This window comes from Lates calcarifer, linkage group LG17 (genome assembly GCF_001640805.2).
Source record: "Lates calcarifer isolate ASB-BC8 linkage group LG17, TLL_Latcal_v3, whole genome shotgun sequence".
In the NCBI taxonomy this organism is placed as follows: Eukaryota; Metazoa; Chordata; class Actinopteri; family Centropomidae; genus Lates; species Lates calcarifer.
This window is the reverse complement of record NC_066849.1, coordinates 10,224,194-10,250,612: the sequence shown is the minus strand read 5'-3', so window position 1 is coordinate 10,250,612 and position 26,419 is coordinate 10,224,194. Positions and strand designations below refer to the sequence as shown.

At 43.3% G+C, this 26,419-nt stretch overlaps 1 protein-coding gene across 1 annotated transcript; it reads right to left on the bottom strand.

Annotated features, from left to right (window-relative positions):
- Positions 1-263: 263 nt before the first annotated feature.
- Positions 264-26,089, bottom strand: zgc:92140 (uncharacterized protein LOC447854 homolog). The gene is made up of 6 exons (XM_018667374.2): positions 25,904-26,089; positions 13,143-13,272; positions 5,481-5,566; positions 4,218-4,285; positions 3,581-3,641; positions 264-1,886 (listed from the first exon to the last, which is right to left on the bottom strand). The coding sequence occupies exons 2-6, from the start codon at positions 13,231-13,233 to the stop codon at positions 1,839-1,841; spliced, it is 354 nt and encodes a 117-aa protein (XP_018522890.1). The 5' UTR covers positions 13,234-13,272; positions 25,904-26,089; the 3' UTR covers positions 264-1,838.
- Positions 26,090-26,419: the final 330 nt, after the last annotated feature.

Below are 26,419 nucleotides of genomic sequence, written 5' to 3'. Positions count from 1 at the left end.
ATAATATTCAGTTGTGCTCTCTGTTACCAGAACTATACTGCAGTACTGATACTGTACCAGCAGGTGGCAAAAAGCAGTCTATTCTGAGTAAATCTGCTCTGACTGCATGGCTTTAGGCAGCATGACCACAGGGAAATAGACTGACTTCACACTCCTCAGTCCACTGCCAGCATGACGGCACTCCATTACTCAGCTTACAGCAACACCACACACACACACACACACACACACACACATGCATGCACATTAAGATGACAAGCACATTAAGAGCTTCTGCGTTTTTATTTTTAATAGAAAAAAAGTATTCAAAATAATACAACAGGAAGTATCCAGTAAAGATGACAACAAAAAAAATATGTGATCAGGTCTGTGTCTCCACGGCAACCACGCATCCTCACCTTGAGCTCAGCCCGGTTTGCTGCTTCAGTGCCCGAGTGTGTGTGTGTGTGTGTGTGTGTGTGTGTGCGAGAACACTGAAACAAAGCAAAAATACAGAGCTTTACAGAATACCTCTGATTGATGCACATGACAGTCTGCTGGTGAAATGAAAGGGATACAACAACATTTGTGTGTGTTTGTGTGGTTTGTCTGTACATGTAGAGGTGTGTTGTAAAGAAGAGTGTGTTACCGTATGTACAATAAAAGACTCCATGTTGGTGTGCGTCAGTTAGGATCTGCTGTGTTATGGTACATGAAGGAGGACGGATTGGGTTGAGACACAGATTCTCTGCCTGTGGTAATGAGGAAGATGATAATGACATCGAAGATGATGATGATGATGATACACTACAAAGGAAGCCAGGAGTCAAACAAACTGAAGAAAAAAACACCAGAAAAAGGAAAAAAAAAAACTGAATGAGTGGCTGCGGAACAGAATAAACAAACAAAAAAAAGGTCCTTGACTTCAGAAGGCAGGAGGAGTTTGGAGTTTCTAAATCACCAGCTCGCTCCCTATTCTCTCTTATTAAAATATCCCCAATTTTTCCCTCTTTCTTCAGCACCTTCTGTCACCCTCCCTCACCCATTCTCTCAGTCCCTTGCGGCCCAGGCCCGGCCCGGCTGTAGGTAGGCAGGCCAGAAAGTTCAGTGTGGATCCTGGCAGCGTTACATAACTCCTCTGCCTTCAGCATCTTCTCCTCCCTGGGCTTCCTTTCTTCTCCTCTTGTGTGTCTCTCAGTCCTCCATACACCCACCAGGTCAATGTTTATCCTCACATCGCCTCCATTTTTGGGAGTTCCTGTGTCCAATTGCAAGGGTTAAATACTCAGGATCAGACTGCGGGGGTGTTGGAGTGAGACGGACAGATATGAAGGGACAGATGGAGGGTTGAGGAGCTGCTGCTGTTGTCCCACTTGAGGAAATAACCGACAGTGGCAAGTCCTTCTCTCTGTTCACAATGATGTGTGCCTCACCCGTCATCACATCCTCCTCCATCTTTCCCTCCTTTCATCTGTCTGTCCCTTCATTGCTCCGCCACCTCCATCTGTCTGCTCAGGGGACTGAAGGGGCGAGGCGCTAAGAGAGGAGGGCTGTAGTCTCTGAAGAAAGTTTTCTTTACCCCATTCTCTCTCTCTCTCTCTTTCATTTATCCCCCACTCTTTCACTTGCGATTAAAATACTATCTTTGCCATATCTTCATAAAACACACACATGCTCATACCAACACATAGTGTCCCATCACATAAACAATCCCACTGATAAAACACTGAGTCATCTCTCTCACTCTCTCAGGCACACATAAGCACACACGTATGCATTTACACACTCACGCACACACACACACACGCGCACACACACTGTGAGGCTCTCTGTGGGGGTGAATTCTGGGGGCCTCTGTGCTATGTCCCATCTTCCTCCTCCTCCTCCTCCGAACAGTAGTCTCGCCCCTGCAGAGAAAGGAATTGAGAGAGAATGTGAGATGTGCATAATGGTCCTGTTTTTTAAACTCTAATTTGTTCCAGTTAAGTACACTCAGTAATAACCTACTTTAACTGACTCTCTCTGAACTGTCTATATGCAGCAACCCCCCCTTCTCATGCACCTGTTACTCCAGTCACGTTTAAACAAACCCTTGTCTATTTGCAGGTACTGGCATAGAAAATACTGGATGAGGCAGTAAAGTGCTGACAGGTGGGCAGTTTTGTTGTTTTGTTTCAATCATGAAGAGGAGCGAACTCGACTCCTTTATTCTGGAGAGCTTGTTCAACAGCTTACACTCTTGTCTCTTCAGATGAGGATTAAAAATGCTCTAAAAATCAGTGGTAGAAAGTAACAAATATGGGTGCCTAAGTACTATTGTGATGTACTTTACTACTGTATTTCAATTCAATGCAAATTTATATCATCTTTGACTCTCTATTTCTTTATTTATTTGACAGCTAAATGTATTAATTATTTTGCAGATTAAGACATAATATACAAAAGATATTATCATTTTATATTTTAGATTAAACTACAAAACCTTCTGTAAGGTATCTGCATAAACCAGTTTATGGCCACTTTGAGGCAGTTCAACAATCTACAAACACAATATACACTTTATATGACCTCTATACTTTGTATATTTTGTATGACCCAGTAACTAGATACGGCAAACATGTAAGAAATGGTTGCCCCTTGTCCCCCTCATGTTTGTGTCCTCCTGGTGAATGTAAGTCCAATAGTCACTCTCTTTTTAACTCTGTTTTTGGTCTCCACCATCTCCTCAGGGAAATATCTGGCTCTTGAGCAGCTAAATGTTTTATTAGTTAACTGCTCGTGTTTGTCTGCTGTTTGGTGCTGTGTGCTTAGTGTGTGTTGGGTTTATCAGAACTCTCTTGCTGAAAACAGCTGTCTGTTGTAACTGAAAATAAGGCTAGGAGAGTGGTGATGGTAAATCAAAACAGCAAAGCCACGGGTCCGAAAACCAAAGCAATGAGGTGAAAGACAATAAAACACTATAAAGCCGAGGGGGAACTGGAGAGTTGGGTAATAATTCTGCATGAGTTTGCCACTATGTGCCACCCCTTTCACATTATATGTAACACTGATTAGAGCATCTTTAAATATATTTTACTGCTAACACTCGTGTTTAGTTACTGAAGTAAGATTCTGAATGCAGGACAGATGATTTTTAGTGTGTGATCTCGTATTCGCTCAAATAAAGGGCCTGAATTCTTCTCCCAACGCTACACTGAAAACACAGACAACTTTTAAGGCAGAGGTGAAAAATTAAATGGATCACATCACAGCTCCCAAAGCTGAATCCAGCCTGTAATTTCACTTCACACGCAACCTCATCTACAGTCAGCAACGACCGGCAAAATTCAAGTGGCTGGCAAAGAGTAGTAAGTGATCACCTGTTCCTCCCCCTCACACATGTAGAGCCGTGTGTTGAGCTCCTAAGCAGAATGACAATGTGGACTAATGGGTGTTGTTGCTACACAGCCTGTCTCTTTAAATGTTGAGACCCAGCTGTTTCCTTAAATGCTCTGAGACCTATTCCATGCTCCTCATGCAGCCCCCCCTCCCCAGCCCTTGAGTGCAAGAAAACACATATACACACGCATATTTATACACACATCCCACCCGCCCCTTTCACCTTCTCAATCTTCTCATCCAGCATCCTGAAAAATTCCTGCTGGCTCTCTGACGTGTGAATACTGAGAGAAAGAGAGGAGAGAGAGAGAGAGAGATGGAGAAGCGAGAAGGAGGGGGAGAGGAAGTTGAAGGTTGGAGAAGAGGAGGAGAAGGGAGGCAAGAAATACATCATGAGAATTTTCCATTACACCCCCCACACAGCACAAACACACGTACGCACACACACACATACACACACAATCCTTACTGTAGTGTGAGAAATCCATGGTTGTGAGGCTGTGGAGGACTTTAAATAATTATTTTATAAAGTATTAAATCAGTCTCTTGTCCAAAGGCCAAATACTCCACGAGCAACCAAGAGACAAGAGGTTTGCCAAGAGACAGTATTACAAAAAGCAGATGCAAAATATTACTTACTTCACACATTATAACATTAACATACTGATTTTAAGTTGTGTCTTATTGGACATCAGACAGACATAAAAGTTTACAAGAGGGTTTTTGCAATAAAAGTTTTCAATGCTCTGAACACCAAAGATGAAATTCTGTTATTCATTATTAAGTTTTCAAATCAACAAAGTTGTCCATAATGTACAGATCACACTTTTTCAGTATGCAGACTGCTGCTGGCCACTTACTTAGACTTGATGTTTGCTGCAGCGACCTCTTTCTGCTGTTTGCCCCTGTACTGTACATTACTCTTCTCCTGAAACACACAGAGACGCACATACACACACACACCATTAGTTTTCATTATTGGATGATAAAGCAGTTAAAAAACAAACAAGTCATAAGCAAACAGCCACACCACTGAAAGCACACGTCACTTCAAGCCTGCATTATGAAATTACTTCCTCACCCAGCTGGCACTGCATCACAGCCATGGGACATAGGCCACATATATAACATGTGCAGATCTAATAAAACATGGAGGTTGGTCACCCCGAACAGTTTCCCTTGTATGTTTTTGCAAACTTTATGTACAGTTTCCTGCTACAGTAAAATTCTGTGGCAACTCTGCGGTGATCAACCAGCAAATACTGCAACCCGCATCTCACCACTCGCTGTGCACGTGTGAATTCCTCTTTGAAAGGAAACACCAACTGTAGTGACAAATGGAAAGAAACAAATACTGGTCTGACCGCATGTAGTGGCTGCACTGGAGTCTACCTGGTTGCGTAAAAATGTAGTTTCTGTCTTTCAGTGACTCACTAATGTAACACCAAGTGTTTGAAAAGAGGTGCTTCCCTCATTGCTGTAACCAGCTGCTTTAATAAAGTAATTTTTTGAGTTCTAGTTCTATAATTTGTGGCAGTGTGACTCTGCTTCTGTTTTTGAATCAGGATTTAAAAAGGTACACTGGTTATTGTTTTACCATTTGCCAGGAGGCCAGGCTGAATGACCTGATTTACTCAAGCAACACACACACTAACACACTTTTCCAGTTATTTCATATGTTTTTGAGGGTAAATATTACATTATCATAAAATAAGGATCAAACAGTCAAGTTATTTGCGAAGTTATTACAACATAATGAAACTAAACACTTCTTTAAGCTGGTTCAGACCTAAAGGTTTTGCCAGGAGGGAGTCAACCAAGCGATCAGCCCCCACATTCCACACACGCTGGCATGTTGTCTCTACCTGCATGTGACGCACCTCCTTGTGCGTTTGTGTGTGTTTTTGCACTTGTGCGAGAGACAATAAGTGTGTATGTGTGTGAGGCTGCTGAGGCTGACGGAGCTGCCTTTGGACACAAACACGAGCCTGTTCGCTTGACTTGATGAGCTGTCAGGAAAAGGTCCGAGTCTGTCTGCAGATGACAGGCTGTCAGCGGACGGGGGTGTGTGTGTGTGTGTGTGCGTGAGTGTGTGTGTTTGTGTTTTTGTGTGTGTCTCTCACCAGGTTCTCCTGGTTGCGTGCATTTACCCGGTTTTCATCCCCCCTCATGTACTTCACCTCCTCCACCCCTTTCATCTTGTATTCATCTGAGGAGAGAGACAGGTTTGGATAGAGAGAGAGAGAGTTATGAATAAGGAAGGGAGAGAGAGGCAGGAGAGAAATAAACAACAACATGCATTTATGAGGCATCTCCCAGAAAAGAAACAGTGACCAGACTTTCTTCATTCATCCTGGTCAATATGATATGAAAGGATGAACTATGAACAACTGAACCATGTCATATCAGCTCTACTGTGCGCTCAGTGCATTATATCAACATTACCAGTGACTATTCCACTCATTCATGCTGTAATTTGTTCAAGGTAATCTGATAACTGAGACCTGATACAATGTTTTAGAGAGTGGACGTGGCAGCTGAGGTATAAGTAGGCGGAAACTAGTCATCTCCTTTCCAGTTTATCTACAGCAACTCATCTGAGAAAAGAGAAAGCAACAACAGAAACGCAGTGGGAAACATGTGTAGTGAGTATGTGAAGTGGGAGAGGAGACAGAAGAGACAAGTGGGGAAAAAAAGAAAAAGGGGAACAGATAAGAAGGAGCAAGCTGGAGGGGATTAAAGATCAGTTGAACAGCTTCTAGGCTACACGGACAGCTTAGACAGTTAAGACAGTTAAGACGAGCACAGTGGCAGTGAGAGTGGTAACACTTCTGCAAGATTGCACGGCACAGCACCTCCGCCACACCACGCCCAGCGCTGTGCATCCTGAAACACTGGTGAAGCTGAAAATTAGGACAATAAACCTGGTATTATGCATCTAATGCAAGGTTACTCATATTGCAAAGAAGAATCCCATATAATTTCACTTAGAACAGCTAAAATGAGCGGTGTTGGATAACCAGAAGCACAACCAATTAATTGGCTGACAGAGGTACAAAATATTGAGATTAAAATTGATGACGTCTTTGCTTGTTTGTCCAACCATGACTCCAAACAGATTTACATAACTGAGAAGCTTCTTCTAACAAATGGACACTTTTACAAAATCATACCCTCACTCACTATTCTCTGTATGCCTGATAGGTTAGTGAGCAAAAAAATCATCTTCTTCCTTGTGCATCATCACTCCCAGATGTAGTGCTGTGTTACTGTAATTTGTATTATGTCAAATGTGATGCATTGCACTGTGGGATTGTTAGTGGGACATTTTTGTATTTTGAGGTGCAAAAGACTTCTGGTCTGAATTCAGATACTGAGATTGGGAGAAAGTAAAAACAGTGGTCTATATACTACTCTATATACTGTTGTAAATGGGCAGCGATGTGGACACAGGCTGACTGTTTCACAAAAAACAGCAAGAAAAATCCATGGAGGTGCTCATTCCAATGTATCAAAATGAATCAGACAGTGATATAAAATGATACAATGTCCAAAACCTTTACATGAAGCACCTTTGCATAAAGCCAACCCCACCTAACTTTGAGTAGAACAATATAGTCACACTGGTGTTTGTGCTGACTACCTGGTTGTTGCACATTTAACTGATAAAGCAGCAGCCAATATGCTGATAGACACACAAACACATACAAACGCCCACCTCTTAGCCTTATCTGCTGCACACTTTGTATTTTGCCCTTACTCTATCAGCAGTCTGTCTGTTTATCCATATGTCTGTCTATGCCACTTTGTACCCAGCTTCACCCCTCCCTCTGCTCTGCTGCTCGCAATCAACCCAGCACCTGGATCACCTGTGTGTTCTGAGAATGTGTGTTTGTTTCTCTGTGTGCGTGTGTGTGTGTGCCTGCGTTTCTACATCTTACAGCCCTGAGCCTAATATGGGCTTCGCTTGTCAGACAAATGCAGCTGATTTGAAATAATTTGAGAAAGTCACACGGACGGAAGCTGGCAGAGATTAAGAGAAAGAGAAGGATGAGAAACAAATGCTGACTACTTTTCTGCTGTTTGTCTCAGGAATGTAAACGAGTCGGAGCAAAGCAGCTCCTGTCTGAACATGCCGACACACACACATACACACACACACACACACACACACAGAAATGGTTTTATAACACTACACAGGCTCACCAAGCTTAGGTCGGCTCTGTAAACATGCAGCACATACGGTGCTGCAGCAGGAAACAGAATTGAGAGCCATTTCCTCTGCTTCCTTGCATGTCACAGGGGCAATCCACATAAATTTCAAGCTACCTAATCTGTAGCTTAAGGTGGGTACAGATGAATAGGAAGGGGGTAAAATTAGCTGCTCCTGCAGGCGCTGTAAATAAATCTAAATGGACATTTTTCAAGCAGCAATTGAGAAAAATGTCATTTTATAATTTGGGTGAGCTGCAGCTGAATGTTCTGCTCCTGTTACAGGATAGTCAGTGAGCTTGATGTGACAGGTATAGATAGATCAAAGTGACCCAGCTTACACCAATCAAGGCTCATCATATCACAGGCTTTGCTTCAATTTAGATAGGAGCAAAAACTGGTCATGCTGAGTGAGTAGTATGTGTGTGTGTGTGCGGCGGCCGTTGTCACACGAAATGACAAGGGTGTTTCGTCACGCCGATCCTGGGCTCGCTTTGGGAGAGAGGGAGGGGAACCGTCAGAGAGAGGGAGAAGGAGAAGATGAAAGGGAAGAACTATTTTGAGAAGCTGTGATTTTGTGATGTGGACATCTTTCTCATCTCTGATTAGAGACCGGAGCTCTGCACTGACCTTAAGGTACCGTCAGTTACTGCGAGCGCATGTGCACAAGTACGTTTTTATTTAAGATAAAGCTGTGTCTTTGAATCAGCACGTTTGTCATTTCATGTGAGTGCAGTGTTTGTATGGTTGTGAGTCATTTACATAGCCTTCTTTGGATATATATATGTGTATGTGTGTGTGTGTGTGTGTGGGTGTGTGTCTGCTCTTGCAGTTCTAGCTGGCCTGCCTGTCCTGTGGCTATGTCACTCTGTCCTTCCTGCCGTGTGTCCTCCCTCTCAGCTCCTCTGGCTCCAGGCCATCACCAGCCTAGCCATGACATTTACACCTGAATGTGAAGTCTCATCACTAACGCACGCAAACACACACATGCACACAATCATACCCATCAAGTGGGAATCCATTTAGAAAGAAATATATAAATACTGTGCATAATATTCTGAGCAGAAATAAATGTCATGCCTTTTGCTGGTGGGGATAAAATGATGAAAAGCAGGAGCAGACTGTTAAGAAAGGCATTCTGAAAATATTCAGCCTGTTACTGAATGTGACTAAAAGCAAATAAGAAAATCTGAATTTAAGCCATTTAACACTGCTGCAGACGCTCTGGGAGTTCCTCATGGATCCACTGAAGATGCCAAACCACAACCAGCTGATGTAGAAATACGTGTTACACGATAAAACCATCAGTGTCACCGAGCACAACAGACTTTTTCTGTTGCTACTGATTCTCTTTCCAGGCAACATAAAATTAAATGATATATTACGTGCATATAAAACAACCTTCAAGATCCATAAACTATATAAGACAAATGTCTGCTCTGTAATGACCACAAGGCCATGGATGCAGGACGCTAACATGGATCAGCTATGCTAGCGTTTGATTCAGTCTGTGGACTCCTTGTGCACTCAATAAGCAACAGATGTCAGGGGGACATGATGGTGATTTCAGGGCTGGATCTTTTCAATGAAATTTACAGTGCCATGGTTCAGGGAACATAAATCACACAATAAATATACAGGACTGAGGACAATGGAGCAGTCTCATTGGTTCATGTGGAGAGGGGAAACAACTCATATAAGGCCAGTGCAGTTCACAAAAACTGGATAGGCTAGGTTCACAGAAACATGCTGCAGTTCCAGACAAGGGGAATTAAAAATGCACACACATGCATGAACATGCATCGTACGTATGGATACTGTATATATGACCATATGTATTTAAGTATGCGTTTCATTTGAACTGTACTGTATATGTAGCAGTATGTGCATGTATGCATGTACAGACATGTCTGTATATTTTCTGCTGCTGTCTTTTTAGTCCCTTCTTTGACTAGAAATGGTGTTTGATGATTCTGAATCTGACATACAGTATCTAGTGTGCACCTTTATTTTTTCAGGAGGACCCTGATCCACAGTCACACCTTGAAGCGACCCGGTGTAACCATAGTCCAACCAACGGTTCAGCTAAGCAGCCCTGTTAATGGGCACTTCAGCAGAAGTAATGAGGGATGTGCAAGTGCTGCTCTGTCACCTTCTACTGCCATTTTTATCCTGCTAGCTCAGGGATTGAACGAGCAACCCTCACGTCATGAGCCTGCTTCTCTATTTCTGTGTACTGCCCTGAAGAAGAACTGTTTTCACTCTCCCCACACTGTACACAGAAACTGTATTTGTTGTGACTTGGGGTCATCATTCATGTTTTCTGTTCTCCGAAGAGGGAAGAGAGAATTCTCTGAAATTTGTCAGCATGAAAAGTTCATTCAAGGATGCACCTGCTCTCTTGAACTTTTTTTTCAACTGTGTATGTGATGATATTTCTAAAGACCGAGAGCCCATTCAGTAATCTGATAAAGAAAGCCCAGCAAAGTGTCAGCATTACTTTCAGGCACTAACAGAACAATGACTTTTGAGTAATCCTGCTCTGCTCCATGGGAGTGAAAACATATTATTGATCCTTTTACACGTGTCTAAGCTGACAGACCTACCCTCTCTCAACGCTATTTTCTCTGCATCAACACAGAAATTTCAGAGGGCCAGTAACATTGTACTCAGTCAGAACGGCAGACCCTGAAACCACTGAGCTGCTCCACCGCCTCAAAACAACAAAAATGCTGAGGAAATCTGCACGCCCCCGTGTCGCGTATACATGTTAGGGTGCCACGTACGCAATCATATATGCATACTTTATCTCCACTCCAATCTCCTCCGACTGTGATTATTGCAGACATCAATAACATAATGTTGTGGAGAGTGTTGCTATTTTCCCTCTTCGTCCTTCAGTGTTTGTGTAATGGAGCTCAGCCTTTTCCGGTTATTGTGCGGGAGAGCGGCCGAGAGAGGGGTGGGAGGGAGGTTGGCAGGGAGGGAAGGGAGAGTTAGGGCTAGTGGCCGGAGACTGACAGAGCGGGCAGCCAGAATATCTGGGACACACACACATACACACACTTGCGCATAAATACACACAAAGACAGACTGAGTGGCAGACAATCTGTTGGACTCAGATCAGCATGAGCAAGAAGAGGGCTCACTGTCTAACTAAGCACACCAATATGCAACACACACATACGTGAACACAAATTTACAGTCATACACTGACAAAGTCTACTGGGGGTACATTTATGTGCGTAGGCGGTTCGACTGACCAGAACCGACCAATCTTTTCCGCCTCGATCATGAAAAGTACACCGGATGTAGTGAGCCAGTTCATCTGAAGTTGGAATGGGTGGCGAGTTAAACGGGAACAAATGACTACGCGTTATGTGACAATGACTGGAACGCTGTAGGAAGGAGCTGGAGGGCTAGAAGAAGGAAGAAGAAACAAAAGATCAGAGTGGATGATGATAATATGGGGGGAGGGAAGAAAGGAGGTGTTCTTAGGGGTTGTGGCCTGGGATAACTCTAATCCACACAATCCAGGTCATTGTGTCTTCTACCTACACACACACACACACACACACACACACACACACGCATTTGCAAACACATTCAAATAGAAGCCTGGCTCATCCTACGCCACTCTGGATTCCCCTTTAACCAACTAACAGCGAGACTGGGGGATAGGATGGGAGGAAGAGGGAGGAGAGAGGAGGTGAAAGGCTACAGGGTTCTGACCTAATGTTGTGCCAGAGAAGAGAGGAAAAGAACTGGAGAGAAGAAACACTGGGAGACGAAGGCAGGAAGAGGGGAGGGGGGGGCCGTGGCGGCGGGGGAGCAGAGACCCAAAATAGAGAGACAGAGAGAAGGAGGAAGGGAAGAACGAGGCCTTGAGCAGGGGAAGGGAAGAGGCGATCAAAATGAGACAGAGAAGTTGTGGAGGGAGAGAGAGGAAAAAAAGAGAAGAGAAGCAGCGTCAACGCACGTCATTCTCCCTTCCTCTCTCAAGGAAAACTGCTCCACTCCTCCCATCTCTCTCTCTCTTTCCCTCTCTCATCCCCTGCCTCGTTCCGTCACTCCTTAAAAGACGGGGAGGGAAATGAGACGTGAGAGGGGAGAGATCACGGAGGAGGGGGTGGTGATGGAGGGGAAGGCGGATGAGGGGAACGTGTCGGAGGGAGAATAGAAGGGAGGATAAGGGGAAGCAAGTCAAAGAGAGGTCGCAGAAAGAAAGAGGGTGAGAGGCTGAGGAAGAGGGAGGGAGAGGGGTCAGAGGGAGAGAGGGATGACAGAGAGGGAGAAAGAGAGAGAAAGAGAGAGGACCTCCTGTAGATCATCATCTGCCACATCCATCTGCCCGCATGCAGTTATACCAGAGTGTTGCTCCTAATTCTTAATCGCTGTTAATCCCTCAACCACCCATCATCTCTCTCTTTCTCTGGCTTTCACTTTCATTCCTGTCCCTCGCTGCACAACAGCCTGCTTGCTATAATTAAAGCTGAGGCCGGGACTAACGATTATATTCATTACTGATTAATCTGTTGTCTATTTTTCTATGAATCAATTCCGTAAAATTACATCACGTTTGGGGATTTAATGACTATGCTGCTCAAGCACAGGAGCCAGGGATCAAACTGTTAACTCCAAGCTAAAATTAATGGAGGGTTCACTCAAATATTGGAGCTGTAGCCTCTTTTAGTGTTAGAAAATTGTGAAAAACTGCAGTCACAATGTGCCAGAGCCCCAAATGATATCTTCAAATTCACTGTTTTGTCTGACAAAGAGTCTGAAATGAAATAGTCTATTCTAAATCATGTAAAATGGAAAAAAGCAAATTCTTACAGTGTAGAAGCCAGCATTTCTGCTTGAGAAATGACCGAAACAATTCATCACTCAATCAAATTGATTTATCATCTCTTGAGCTAATCCAGCACCTAATCCAGTTGTTCTTAACCTGTTTGGCTTGTGACCAGTGTCTACCCTGTGATCCCTTTATCAGAGGTTAAACATGTGAGTAGTCCAGGAGTGATGTTCCTTTTTCTCCAGTTTCATATGAATAGAGAGAATACAGAGTACAACTATCCAGTATTTCACAATAAAGAAAACAACGGTTAGAGAAAAGTAAGAAAAATCATCTTGTCTAGCATAAATATGTATAAGAGACAGATTCAGTGAAAAGAATTGAAGCTGCAGAGGATGAGATATTCTGAGCAGTACTCCATGTCACATGTAAACAAAACAAAAATCTGTGGAGTGCCCCTTTAATTACAATACAATCCCAGCTACGCGTTTCACCAGACAGAGTTCAGAGTCGCAACACTGCAGTATCACTAACTGGATACTTCCTCTCTCTTACATGAACTCTCAACACAGATGACTCCAATAAAACTGACTGTAGTGTTGACGGTTATTGTCTGAAATGGAGAACTTAACACCCTGCCAGAGGACTATGAGCTATAATGAAGAGAATATATTGTGAGGGCAGGCGGGGGCAATGGGTCTATGCTGAGCAATTAACAGAGTGAAATGGAGCTGTGAGGCTTTTATTGACATCCCTGTGAGTGTGTGCGCGAACTGACCCGTGAAGAGGTCTCCGTTGCTATAGGCCTTGCCGCGTCCCTCCTCATCGTTGGGCACGGCCGACACCTGCTTGGCCGAGGTGCAGCCCATGGCCTCACACTCTGAAACCTCTCCTCATCGCACTCTCACCTGGAGGACAGAGAAAACACCTTTAAAATTCATGACAACCACAATAAAACAACACTGCTGTTCTGTTTGTTTTTACAGTGTACTTTATAGATATTGCCTCTGAAATGTACTGTACTGTTTGTTCAGCTACAGTGAATGTCACTCATGATAACTAACTTCTTCTTTATTCCAAACAAACAAACAAACTAGGTCAATCAATGTAAAATGCTTTATACAGTGTTTTCTCACAACAGTGCAACAACTACTCAGTGCAACTATTCAGTGGGTAGTTGCAAACACCAACACTTCAGAGCAATGTGATCAAAAAATACAAAAAGAAATTACATTTAGCTACATTTGGCCATTATGTGTATCGCTTCAAGGCAGGAAACCTAAAACACATTATTTCCCTCTACTTCAAAGAAGTGTCCTGGTGTTCAGAGCTACAAATGTAGGCTGAGTCATAATACATCGGCAGAAAGTGAAGTGAGCATTTATATGAACATGTTGCAGGTTATTACTTCAACCTCGTGAGTGGTTCTTTTTTTTTTGGAACTAAATAAAGCCATTGTCATAGTACTGTATGTGGCGAGCAGGGGCAGCACAGCAGCCTAGTGGGTAAATAAGTATGACTTGATTTAAAGTAGGACTGTCAATAAATGTATATTCTTTTTATATTAATTTTAGATATTGGATAAATATATTTCACAGTGTTAGCATATTGATTATTTTGCTGTCTGATAAATTAATTGTTTTTAAATATCAAAATATCATGATAACCGACTGGTGTCATTGGGCCACTTGGTGTCAACGGAAACAAACTGCAAACACACAACTCTGACACCTTATATAGATGAAGTTATGGAGACGTTAGCAAACAGTTGTGCATCCAGCAGATGCGGGGCAACATTAGCATTTATTCAGAGTCCTGTTTCTGGCCAACTTATGGTTGTTGGTCCAATATTAACTTCAACTCCTGAGGGAAATATCCAGCTCTTTAGCTGGTTAATGCTAAAGCTAAATCTTGAACTATGTTCATCACTTAGTTGCTAACGATTGCCTGTCAGCTGTTCCATGCTGGGCAGGTAGTGTGCAGCTGATTATGAGCTTTTTTTGTTCCTGAAAACAGCTAAAATAGCTGCTGTGGCTGGAGATGAGGTTAATGAAAGTGAACCACAATGGTAAAGTTGCTGGCCAGAAAACCAAAACAATGCACTAAAAGATGCTGAAATTCTCTTTATAGCTTAGGATGAACTGCAGAGTCAAGTGATAATTTTCTGTGGGTTGATCACTATAAGTGACTCTTTTTCGATTACAAGTAGTCATTTGATTAATCGTTAATATAAAAATATTGAGTAGTGCAGCTTTAAAACAATACATTACTACAATTTTTGTTGATTCTTCAGTCTACTAAAACTAACATTTCACTGAAACCTTGTGTTGGCCTAACTTAGCCCTGTTGAAGTGTTCTTAAACCAAACAGCTGTGCTTAACAGCTTAACATCATGATGATAGGAATAAAACAAACTTAACACTTCATTATTGTTCAGAAAAGAGGAGAGTAAAACCCTCTCACCCAGCAGAGCAGCTGACACAAAGCAGTGAACGTCACTGTCAGTCAATCACAAGCACTGTCAGACACATTACACTATAGATAGTCTCCATGTCACTCACACATGCCATATGCTGTCATTGACAGAGCCCATCTGACTGCTGCCAGTTTAAAAAAAATGCACGTACACACACGGAGGCAGCCAATGATTATCCATCACCAAAATGAAGTCTGCAACGCCCGTACATAATTGAGAGGAGGAAGAATGCCAGATGAAGAGAGCGGAGAGGGTTGGAGAAGCTTTTTGGAGAGGCAGAAAGACTGAAGAGACAGAAAAGACAAAGAAAGGGAGGAAGTAGGTGGGCTGACACGAAGGGGGACAGGGGTGAAGGAGAGAATAGAAAATAGGTGGGATAGAAAGAGGCCAGGGAGAAAGACGAGTGCAGAGCTTCAAAAGAACCGCCGCCTGCACCTCCTCCCTCCTTCAGTGATCCTCAGAGTGTTTGAAGTTGACAGGGGGCCAGTGTTTACTCCTGTGTTAAGGCTGTGGCTGACCGGCCTCCATTTCTCTGGACACAACACAAAGCACCAGATGTAGAGGGTGCAGGGAGTGGTTGCTGTGTCTGCGTGTATGAGTGCTGTATGACTTTTCTGTGTGGATGGTTTTGATTGTACTTTATGCTGCTGTGGTTGTATCATGAAGAGATAATTCCAGTTTGGCCAAACTTGAGTCTTATTTTCATAGATGTGGCCATCGTTCCTGATCAGTAATAGTAAGATGGCACTCACAGAGCTGTTGCTGACATTTGAGAAAAAAGTGACACTGCTAAAAAGTTGTCTAGGGGTGAGAAACGTGAGCAGTCAGGGGGATCATACAGGTTTTAAAAAAGGGTTGCGATGTGGAATTATTACAGACAATTCAGATGCATCTGGCTTAACCCTGGCTAAAATCTTTTCCTGTCTGAACCCTGTCACCACACTCCCAGGTCTCAGCACTAAACTTAAGGCAAGTTAGACCTGTCTCTTTTTATTTGAAATTTGAACTACTGTTCAAACTTGTGAAAATTAAATATCCCATCAACAGCAGCAACCAACAATTTAAAAAAAGATCAATCTGCCTATAATTGTTTGATTTATCAATAAATCGTTATGTGGCATTAATCTCTTGTGCCCAAGCAGAGTTTACACATGAATTTCTCAATGGGCTTGCAGGTGAGATGGAGCTGTATCTAAGGAGAAAGAATTAAGACACTTGTGCACACATGCAAGCTTTGGATGCGTGTAGATGTGTGCAGTGTCACCTATGGCCCGATTGTGAAACCTGGACTAGAGAGCAGCTTACCAGCTTGTTCCAGGCAGCCTGGGACACCTCTTACTACGACTACCACTCTGGAGCAACTCAATTATGTCTCACACAAACACACTCATGAGACCACACAGATGTGCACGACTGGAAGGTCTTAATGCAGTCACATTGTCGCAAAGAGACACTACCGGCAAAGTTTCAAAAATAATCTCATCCAGCGTAATCTGTCTCATGACAGGTCGCTTGAAAGAGGATTCTGCACCAAGGAGGATGAGGTATGTACCCGGAAACGCTGCCGCAGGGGTGCATGTTACCTGTCAGAGCATCACAGCACAGTGAAGCAAGAGAAGCAGAGAAGCAAAAAGCCAGAGAGAGCTGCAGAGACAGAGGAAGAGGGAGGAAAAGCACAGACAGCCATCAAGAGAGAGGCGACAGACAAGGAACAGTGAAAGCTCTTTTAACTCTGGGCTATTAGTGTAGAACTGAAGTGAATATTATATTAGCAAAGCACAGAGACTCCCTTTTGAAAACCACTGAGGGAAGTGTATTGAGAAATGTGAGCAGCCTTGATAGATTTGAAGTTTCAAAGGGTCTCCAGGAACGTGGGCAACATCTGTTTGAAGGGCTTTGATTTGTGTGTATTGAAACATCAAATTGTGAGTAGGAGCAGTCTAAAAATAGACCTTCCAGTCCCAAAGCTATTGTTGTGTGCAGGGATAATGCTAGGCTGTGTGAATCTGTAACGCCAAGCTGCTATTACTTGGTTATACATATAAGCTAGAGCTAGTAGGCAGACTATTACAAAGCCAAATATACCTAGAAATAAATAAGAGTGAGGCCTGTAATAAGGCGGTGGATACAGGGATGCTTCAATGACACAACAATCAGTTATGTGTTGAAATTCAGGGAGTCATAACTCGTGTGTTTTGCAAGACGCTGCTCATAATCACAGCCTCTTTTATTACTCATAGTCTCTTTACACTCAACATCTTGCTGAAATCCTCCACTGAGAGTTTCTTTTGGGATGTTTGGTTTGATGAGATATGCACACTGCTGATTAAGGCACTGTATTTAAATAAGAAAAATCTAGTAAAAAAGTATTTTAAAGACGATCCAATCATTTTCAAAGAAAGGTAAGATTTGTTTTTGGATTTTGTTGTCTCAAATGTACAATTTTTTCCCTATAGCAACCCTGAAAAACGAGTTCTCATTCTCAGGGGGGACACAAGATGATGCATGTAAAACTGAATAAGAAAACACAAACCTCTGCCATAAAAAACTGTGTTCATTTTTCAGACTTTTGTTGAATCTTGGCACTCACAAACACGCAGCAAATGGACACTGCTTCACATTAAGCGTAAAAAGGTTGGGAACCACTGGAATAAAGAACGATTAGGGCTAAAGCATCAGGAATATTCTCTTGCATCATACTCTTTTGCATGCGTTTCACTTTACAATGTGATCAGTGCACACACTTTTAGCATTGGCGACTTGAGCTGGAATCAGTCTGTGTTAGTACTGAGCTCTATCCAGTGAGCCCGCTCGGTGCCACATGCAAGACCACAGTGGGGCGTTGCTTGGTGTTTACTTAACCCACAGGACAGCTGGACTGCCCTGCTGCTGCTCTGAGCTCGCCTACTCCTGCAGACGCTGATGTGTGTCAATGGGACAAGCTTAGTCTGGTGAGTCGACTAAGACCCTCACACCGAGCAACTATCTTCTACTCCTGCTGCCAAATGCGTGCACGCACACATATACACACACACACACACACACACACACACACACACACACACAGAAGCAGAGCCAACATGATCTGATAAACATCCAATGTCTGAAGGGGATAGGAGTTCTTAATACTAACTGTCACACAACCACCTCACTGTCCGTGCAACTTGCCCCAGATGCTTAACATTCATCACGTAAGTAGTAGCCTAATTTAGAGATATAAATAATGCCATGATGTCAACGAGCAAGTCTTGCGTCATTTCTAGCTTAAATTACACCAGATTTGGCAGAGAGTCTCCTGTTAATGTTTCACCCCATAAGCGATCTTATCATCAAAATAATAATATAAACCTCGGCAACACAAAGGCCTCTAACTCCTTTTATATGCAGGTTAAAGCCTAGAGGCATCCTTAACACATGGCAAATACCCAAGCCCTCAAAATGAATAGTATTTGGCAAACACAGAGGCTTGCCCATGCCTGCATACCTGGAGTTGGGACGTGACCTACTCTCAGTTGTGTGAATAAGCCTACTTTACAAGTCAGTTTGTCAAAGGAGGAACTCAAAAAAAAGGGCTGTGGAGGGCGATGTGAGTGTACATGCTTGCATAAACACACACCGTGCACACAAGCTGAGCAGTGTGCAGTGCAAAGGTTTCTCAAACACGGGGTTGTGCCAGAGGCAGAGCGTCCAACCACAGAGCCTGAAAAACTGGCTGAGCAAAATTGACAGAAAGAAAACTACTGGAGGGAAGCTTTGGGAGGCATGTAGCAGTTTGGTTTTTTTTTAAATGTGGATTTGATTTCCTCCTGTATGTATTGGTCCTCATCATGCTGTATCAGGAGTGTCGGACTGTGATTTAGCTTCCTAGTAAGAGATCTGAAAGCCTGGGAGGGTGAAGTGATGACTTCAACCGCGGTCAAAGCCTCAGGGAGACTCAGGGCTACAGGGCAAGTCTCTCAACGCATCCACCTGTGACAGAGCAGAGATTCATCCTCTGCTTCATCATGCTGCACGGCTGAGTGCTGAGCCATGCCCTGCTGGTCTGCGCTGCTCTGTATTAAACTGTAGCAACCGAGCCGGTCAGCAAATTGCCATATGCTAGTTGTACTCTCCAAAATATGTGGCGCATAGGGTCTCTGCCAGAAAAAATGATGAGCTGAGGTGGTGAGCCACCCATATCCTGATGTTATTCTCTCTCGAGATCAATTTAGGTAGTGGATGGCAGCCTAAATAGTAGTCACACTTACATAACACATACATATAAATATATGGCATTTGCTGTGTGAAGTAGCACTTTATAATATTAGAGGAGGTGGTCTTTGACTGAGGCGAGGGGGTTCACCTCTGCCATAAACCACTGCAGTACAACGTTAATAAGGCTGGGAGATATATACACCTCTATAACAATCAGTGCTTTGCAGGCAACACTGGAAAATCAAAGAGCAGAACTGCTTTATGGTGACACTGGGTTTACATGACTTTTACAATTTTACAACGTTATGACTTTTCAGATATCACTGGAAAAAAACATATTTCTATCTTGACATTTTACTTATTTTAATTTCATGACATTTCCCTCTGCTCTGTCAAATATGAATATGGCACAGTCCATTATAAAAGATTTAATCATACTACCCACCCCCTCAGGTGGAGAGTTTCTCAGTACTTTTGAGAAAAAACATCACAAGCAATCACCTGAAAATATTGTGTTCATAGACGTACAGTGTTTGTGATTGTATTAATTGGTCTTGGGCTTATATTCTATACAACATCTAAAATGTTAACCTTGGAATTAGGGCATCATAGAGATGGACAATAGGGATCAAATCCTCTACTCCGGTTTGTTATTTTATATTATGATCATATATATCATGATATAGTTGTTTCAAACCAAGGTACTTTATCACAATGCAAAAGTCAAATAAAAATTCAGTACTGCCATTAAACAATCCTTCACACAATCACTGATTTGTAACGATTCAAGTGAGTCGGTCACCCTGTAACTGAAGCAGCTGAAAGGAATTCAGCCATCTTTAATTGAATCTGTGCTTTTCCTACTGTGACACGTTGAAATATCTTCTGTGGAAAAGTCATCCATCCATGACCCAGAGATATGACAATGATAGCTAAAATGATAAAATCTATGTCGACTGACAAATCAAACAGTATTGCTGTACATCTGTATATTTCACCCAACCCCAATGCAACTGCAACTTACTCCTGAATTTTAGCATAACTAACACACCATTTTTTTTTTTTTTTTGCTCTTATGGTAACAGCAATGATTCTAAACACAACAACTTCACAACACGATCACTGCTGTGTGCTGCAGTGTGTCGAGTCGCCTCTCTCAGTGACAGAGCAGAGTTTCAGTACAACTCCTGGGCCAACGCGCCATAATATTTACTCTAGCCAGGCAGCATATGCTGCACCTCTTCTCTTGTCCCAGTTTAAGCACTCGATCAGTCTGACAAGACTCGGAGGCCGTGCCAACACACACACACACAGGCTGGTGGACAGTAAAGGTTTCTCTGAGTGGTGTGCTGTTGTGTGTTCATCTCCATTCTCTTGCTCTCTGTGACTGTCTGCTGTTGTGAGATCAGTGGCTCTTTCCTCTTTCTCACTCCTGTAATGAGGCTAACAAGTGGTCGTGGAGGGAGGGAGGGATGGATGTGGAAACAGAGGGGTGGGGTGAGGAGGAGGTAGTTACAGGCGATCCTCTGTTCTGTTGGGTGAAACTGTAGCCCGGCCGTGTGACTGACAATGAGAGACACATTGCACATAGCTAAGACATGTGCTAGTAAAGAAACAAGAGCAGGTTTCAGACAAGTTGTTACATTCTATATGTTGGCAAGACGCCTATGTTTTTACTTCAGGCCCATAAAAACCAGTTCAGTTGAAACTGAGAGGTCTGCAGGGCTCTTACCATTTCCTTTGACTATTATAACATACAGTGAGAGCAAGAGAGACAAAATGAGGGAAGAGCAAAACAAGGGAGTGAAAGCAGAAAGTGGTGAGCGAGAGCATTTCAGATTGCTATTAGTAGTCTAACCTCAGAGACCAGCAGAGTAGTCAAATTGAAATCTGAGCTGTGCTGGGCCTCGTCTCGGTGCAGGTAGAACCAGACCATACAAAAACGGATTGTTCCACCAAATACAGGCTAGGCTATGGGATAAAATGTCTCCTCTGAGGCCTATTAATGGCTGGCGTTAGTGAGACGGACTCCCTGAAAGAGCAAAAAAAAAAAAAAGAAGAAGAGGAAGAAGCAAGTGGTCATGCCTGTTTTATTCCCTCCCACAGCGCTCTGTTCTGCTGCTTACAGTTGTGACTGAGGTAAAGGCAGGTCAGAGCCTGAGGTGATTGGTGGGTGAAGAACAGGATCAAAAGGGCGAAAAAGCAAGTGAGTTAAGTGAAGAAATGCTCTGGTGATATCGTGACTCGCTCCTGCACTGACATGAAACACACAACCGAGTCAGAGGGGGAAAGGAATGTTCAGGTGGGTCGTTAGCTATCAGCCAAAAGGTGGTACATCTCGTCTAAGTTTTACTCCTCTAAAACGCACTTTGCGAACTTCTTCGCCTAACCTTCGGGGTGAGACCATAAGACATATTTAACAGGTATATTTTTGAACATAACACTTTGATCTGAAGAAAAGGACAATTTTCTGTACAGCTGCAGAATGAAATGTAGCTAATTGCTGATGGTAGACGGATAAAGGTGTTTAGCATTGTGGTTTATGTTTTTACAATCCGTTTGCGTGAATAAGTGCTTGTTCATCACATTTACTAACAGACAGCTGCACATGGCTGATAGAGCGGCCTTACTCCAACACAGCAGCCACACAAGGTCAAACATGTTTATGTTTTCTCATCCAAATCCATCTGAATTGCTAACAAACCCACCCACAATCGGCAAAAATAAAAGAATACCCAGCATTAATATTCATCAGAAATTACCACAGCTGAAGAAAATAAATATCAATCTGTGTGTAACTGGCGAGCACGCTGCAAGATAATTGGCAAAGCCATTTTGGTTGTGAGTCTGTGTGTGTGTGAATGAAACACATTGAAATGTTTGCCTGTTGTAGCCCTTCACCAACGAGAGAGAACGCAGATGAGCCTGTGTTTTATGTCTCTACATGGCTGGTGTGATATATCCACAATGTTATTCTTTCAGATGCAAACTAGTGTTCCCTCATCTATTATCCTGCACAGCAGCACACAACACACACACACACACACACACACACACACACACACACACACACACACACACACACCAGCCAGGACACCTTTCACTCAATAGATCCTTCAACAGTTTTTAATCAGTTGTCCAAGAGATTAATGACACTAACATGAGCTATTATGATTCACAATCAGCTGACAGTCCTTGTGCTGGTCGATAAGGTTAACATTTATTATCAGTGTATTGATGTATATCACGATGTGGCAAATTTATGCAAAATCACCTAATGGAACTTCTGCCAGGAAATGGTTTAGCTCAGATGGTTAGCCACCCAGATCATGACACATTTCATCTTGTGATGAATTTAGTTATATCATAGCCTGAGCAATAGTCGCACTCAGTAAATATCATTTGTTGTATGAAAAAGTGGCTCAGCTTTCTTTCACTGAAGATTCATGTTTCATAAAGCATATGCACTGTATATGATGTCAACAGAAGGCCAGGTGACTCACCACTGTAATGTACTGTCCATGATTTATTAATTTGGTACAACAGAAACAAAATGATTACAGCTGAAACTATTTGTCAATTAATAAATTGATTGAACATGTACTTTTTTAAAGAAACAATTCATTGTTTTCATCATTTTTCAAGCAAAAATGCTCAACAGCTGCTGATTCTGTCCTCTACAGTTTAAGAATTTGCTGCTTTCATTTTCCATATATGACAGCAAATTAAATCTTTTGATGATTTCAATTTGAATCTAAGCTGAAACAACTAGTCAATTAATCAATCAGTGAAACGATAAAAACATTAAATTGTGATAATTGTTTAAATCATTTTTCAAACAAAGCTTTTCAGTGTTTTATATCACTGTAAACTCAGTATCTCTAGGTTTTAGACTCTTGCGTCGAATAAAACAAGATATATAAAGATGCCTTGGACTTTGGGCACTTGTGATGGGCATTTTTCTCCATTTTCTGGCAGCCCTACAATCATGATATGATTCCGCTGAAAGTCAGTAAACGATAACACTGAGTTAATGTCCAGCCCCAGAGAGTAGTGGTGTTGGATGTTTGAAATCCTCATCTATTGCTGTTATATGTTCTATTTCTGTTGAGGAATCAAGCAACATCAAAGTTCTATATGTTTCATTCATGCAATGGCATGTATTGTTTTATGGTAGAATAAAATACCACAGACTGGAGTAACAGGTTATATTTTTTTCACTATCACCAGTCCTTACATTAAATGTATGGGCTGTCACTGAAGGATAAATGCTTCATTTCTTTTCTCACATCAATCCAACTGTGGAGTTGTCATCGTGAAGAAATGGGCCTGTAGAGATCCTATCAGAGACCATTTTATCTACGGTGAAGATGGGAAACAGATGCATTCTGTATGATGGGAAAACACTGTGCAGAGATTCACACAGCACTTTGGAGTCAGCACAGGAGTGAGAAGAAGAGATAAGAAAAAGGGAAAAAAAAAAGGGAAGCCAAATCAGTACTGGATCCTGTCTCCACGTCCCATCCCAACTGGACTCTGAACACAAACTGCCCTGTAAACACAGTCAGGGACACAGAGAAACACTGCTTTATCATGTGACCGACACAAGCACACATAGGCACGTAGGCTGCTCAGCCAACCCCTGCTGACTCAAAAGGCAAGCAGTCAGAAGACAGACCAATGGCAGAAACAGCCCACAACCACTCATCTAAATGTCGACTACAAGGCCGACTCACACATATAGACACGTGCACAAACCAAAAATAACAAAGCAAAGTAACGACACTAGGGCAGTTTTCAGATTCCATGCAGCAACATTTGCTGATCTGGCTTTTGATTATTCAGTCAGGTAGACGAACTGGTCAGGCCAGCAAGCCCCTCAGTCAAACTGACGGACGCACAGGAACCCAGAGGGATTGTGTTGTGCTGGCCTTGTGCTTTCTGCAGTGCAATATAGACTGCCTCATCACACCTGACAGCGCTAAGCACTGCCACGGAGAGAGGACACAATGCACCCAAAGAAAACACAAACTGGATGTAAGAGAGACAGTCATGGGAACTCCTTCCCACACCCACACACACAAACACACACAGAGAAGACATCTTGGTAACCATGGAAACCCTCCACCTCCTCACACAGGTGACATCACAGGTGTTGCATCATGACCCAAACAGGGGGCCAAACAATCACCTGAAATCAGCTGAGGGCGGAGAGGCCACAGGTGGACAGGACGGACGGATCGACAAGACAGGGGGAGATGATGGCGACGATGAGTGAGGAAGACGGAAGAGGACTAAGAATAGATCCTCCTGCCTCCGAGTAGGAGACAGAAGAGGAAGAGAAAGGAATGAGGAGGAGTGAGACGCTTGCATTTTAGTCTCGTCTGCTAGCCGCCGGAACCAAAAGCCATATGTGAGTGACGACTCATAGGCGCACACACACACACACAAACACACACACTTACCACACTATGAGTAAGTGGGGGAGGGAGGGAGAGGGAGGCAGATGGAGGCAGAGAGATGAAGACAGACAGATAAATCACATGGGGGGGGCTTACAACATCCACTCAAAGGATAGCTGGTGCTTAGTTGTAACCTATATAACCTGCTGGTGACTGGATGCTAACGTGTAACGCTGGCCACAACAACCTACTTTCACACCAGGGTGCTGCACAGCCACCAAATGGATGTAATGGTCTGGTGTTGATCACATGAGGAAATCTACAGTAGCTAATGGCCATATGGCACATTTAAACGCAGCAGCCAGGAAGGCATTTGGAAACCTATCAAGCCCCTTTGGCGACGTAGTGTGTATTATAGTGTCTGAGGAAGTGGGGACGGATACATTTGAGACAGACTCGGGCTAAGTTTTAGCTAATGAGCTGCAAATGAGCCTGTATATCAAATCTAATTCTGGCTGCTGTGACTTTCCTAATATTATCCAGCAGCTTCTGTCTTCCCTCTGAGGCAGACACATTTCAACAGCAGTAATGAGCAACAAAGGCAAATCAGCAGGTCCTAACCAAATACCCAAACAGTCTACTGGTTATGTGTGACGGCCAACAGAAGGAAAGAGCTTTTCCCATCACACTGGAGAAGCTGGAGGCGCACACACACATGCTGTGCAGCAGCAGTAGCAGCAGCAGCAGTAGCCCCCTGGCCCGGCCACAGAGCTCTGTCCTGTCCTCGGGCTTGAGCTGCAGTTTGGCTCAACAGCTGTGTCCAGCTGCGCTACAAGGGAGACACTGGGGGCTTTGTTCCCCGCAGGGGGAGGCAGAGTTGCGGGCAGAGGGACTATAAACGGTCTCCGTGTAGTATAGACATAGTTTCATTTCCACAAAAGTTAACGGCCTGATAGCCTCTGCCAGCCCCAGGTACCTCTTCCCTCTGTTGAGTGTTTCCCCCAAAACACACAAACGGCCTCTCAACAGCAGCAGCGGCGGCGGCAGGCGAAGAGGGAGCAGCGGGACGGGGGGTGCCACAGCCAACCAGGATGTGTGGAAAATTTGAAATGCGCTGAGCCACTTTCTGTCCAAGCCGAGCAAGCACATTCACACAGTCAAAAAATATGTGAAATGTACACATCTCTCTCAGGAGCCTTCTTGTGTTTTAGCAGCAGTAAAAATAATAATAATGATGATAATACGAGATAAAGCTGCGTTAGTGTTGCAGCAACAACAAAACACCGACAGCTGCGGAGCCCAGTGTGCAGGAAGGAAAGCGCCGGGTAATCACGGTACACTCAGGAAACAACAACAAAAGACAGGAGCAAAGAGAGAAAGAAACCACAGGCAGGAGCGTGGTTTTCACTCGGGGGATAAATGACACCTCTGGGAGACGATTAACAAGTAATTCACGCTGTTACTTACTCAGATGAACCGGTTCCGCTCGGTCCACTGGAGGATAGCCGGTCGGATCTTCCGGCTGTGTGTCGGGCGGGATCTGCGCTATGGAGACTCGAGAGCTCAGAGCCTCGAGGACTGAACGTAAACCGTGGCTTGCGTCATTTCACTAGGATGCCACTATTGCGCGCAGCAATGCAGCCATCTTGCTGAGGAGTGCCCCACCAACTCACCAATCACTGCTGGACCCGAGCTGCTGTCTCTTATTTTGGTTCCAGCGATGAAAGTGATCCACCATGAGCTGTTAGTATTTCACCTCTGAACATTCAGTGGTAGATCTGAAGGAAAACCATCAACACTAAGACTGTGTGTTCATATCCCCAAATCAAAATGTCACTTTAAACCAGCAGTGGAAAGTAACTAAGTACATTTTATATTCAGTATTGTATTGTACAGTATTTAACTTGCTTAACACGCTATTTTATACTTCTATGCCATACATTTTACATGCGAATTTATATCTGAAAACTGTATTTAAGAGTT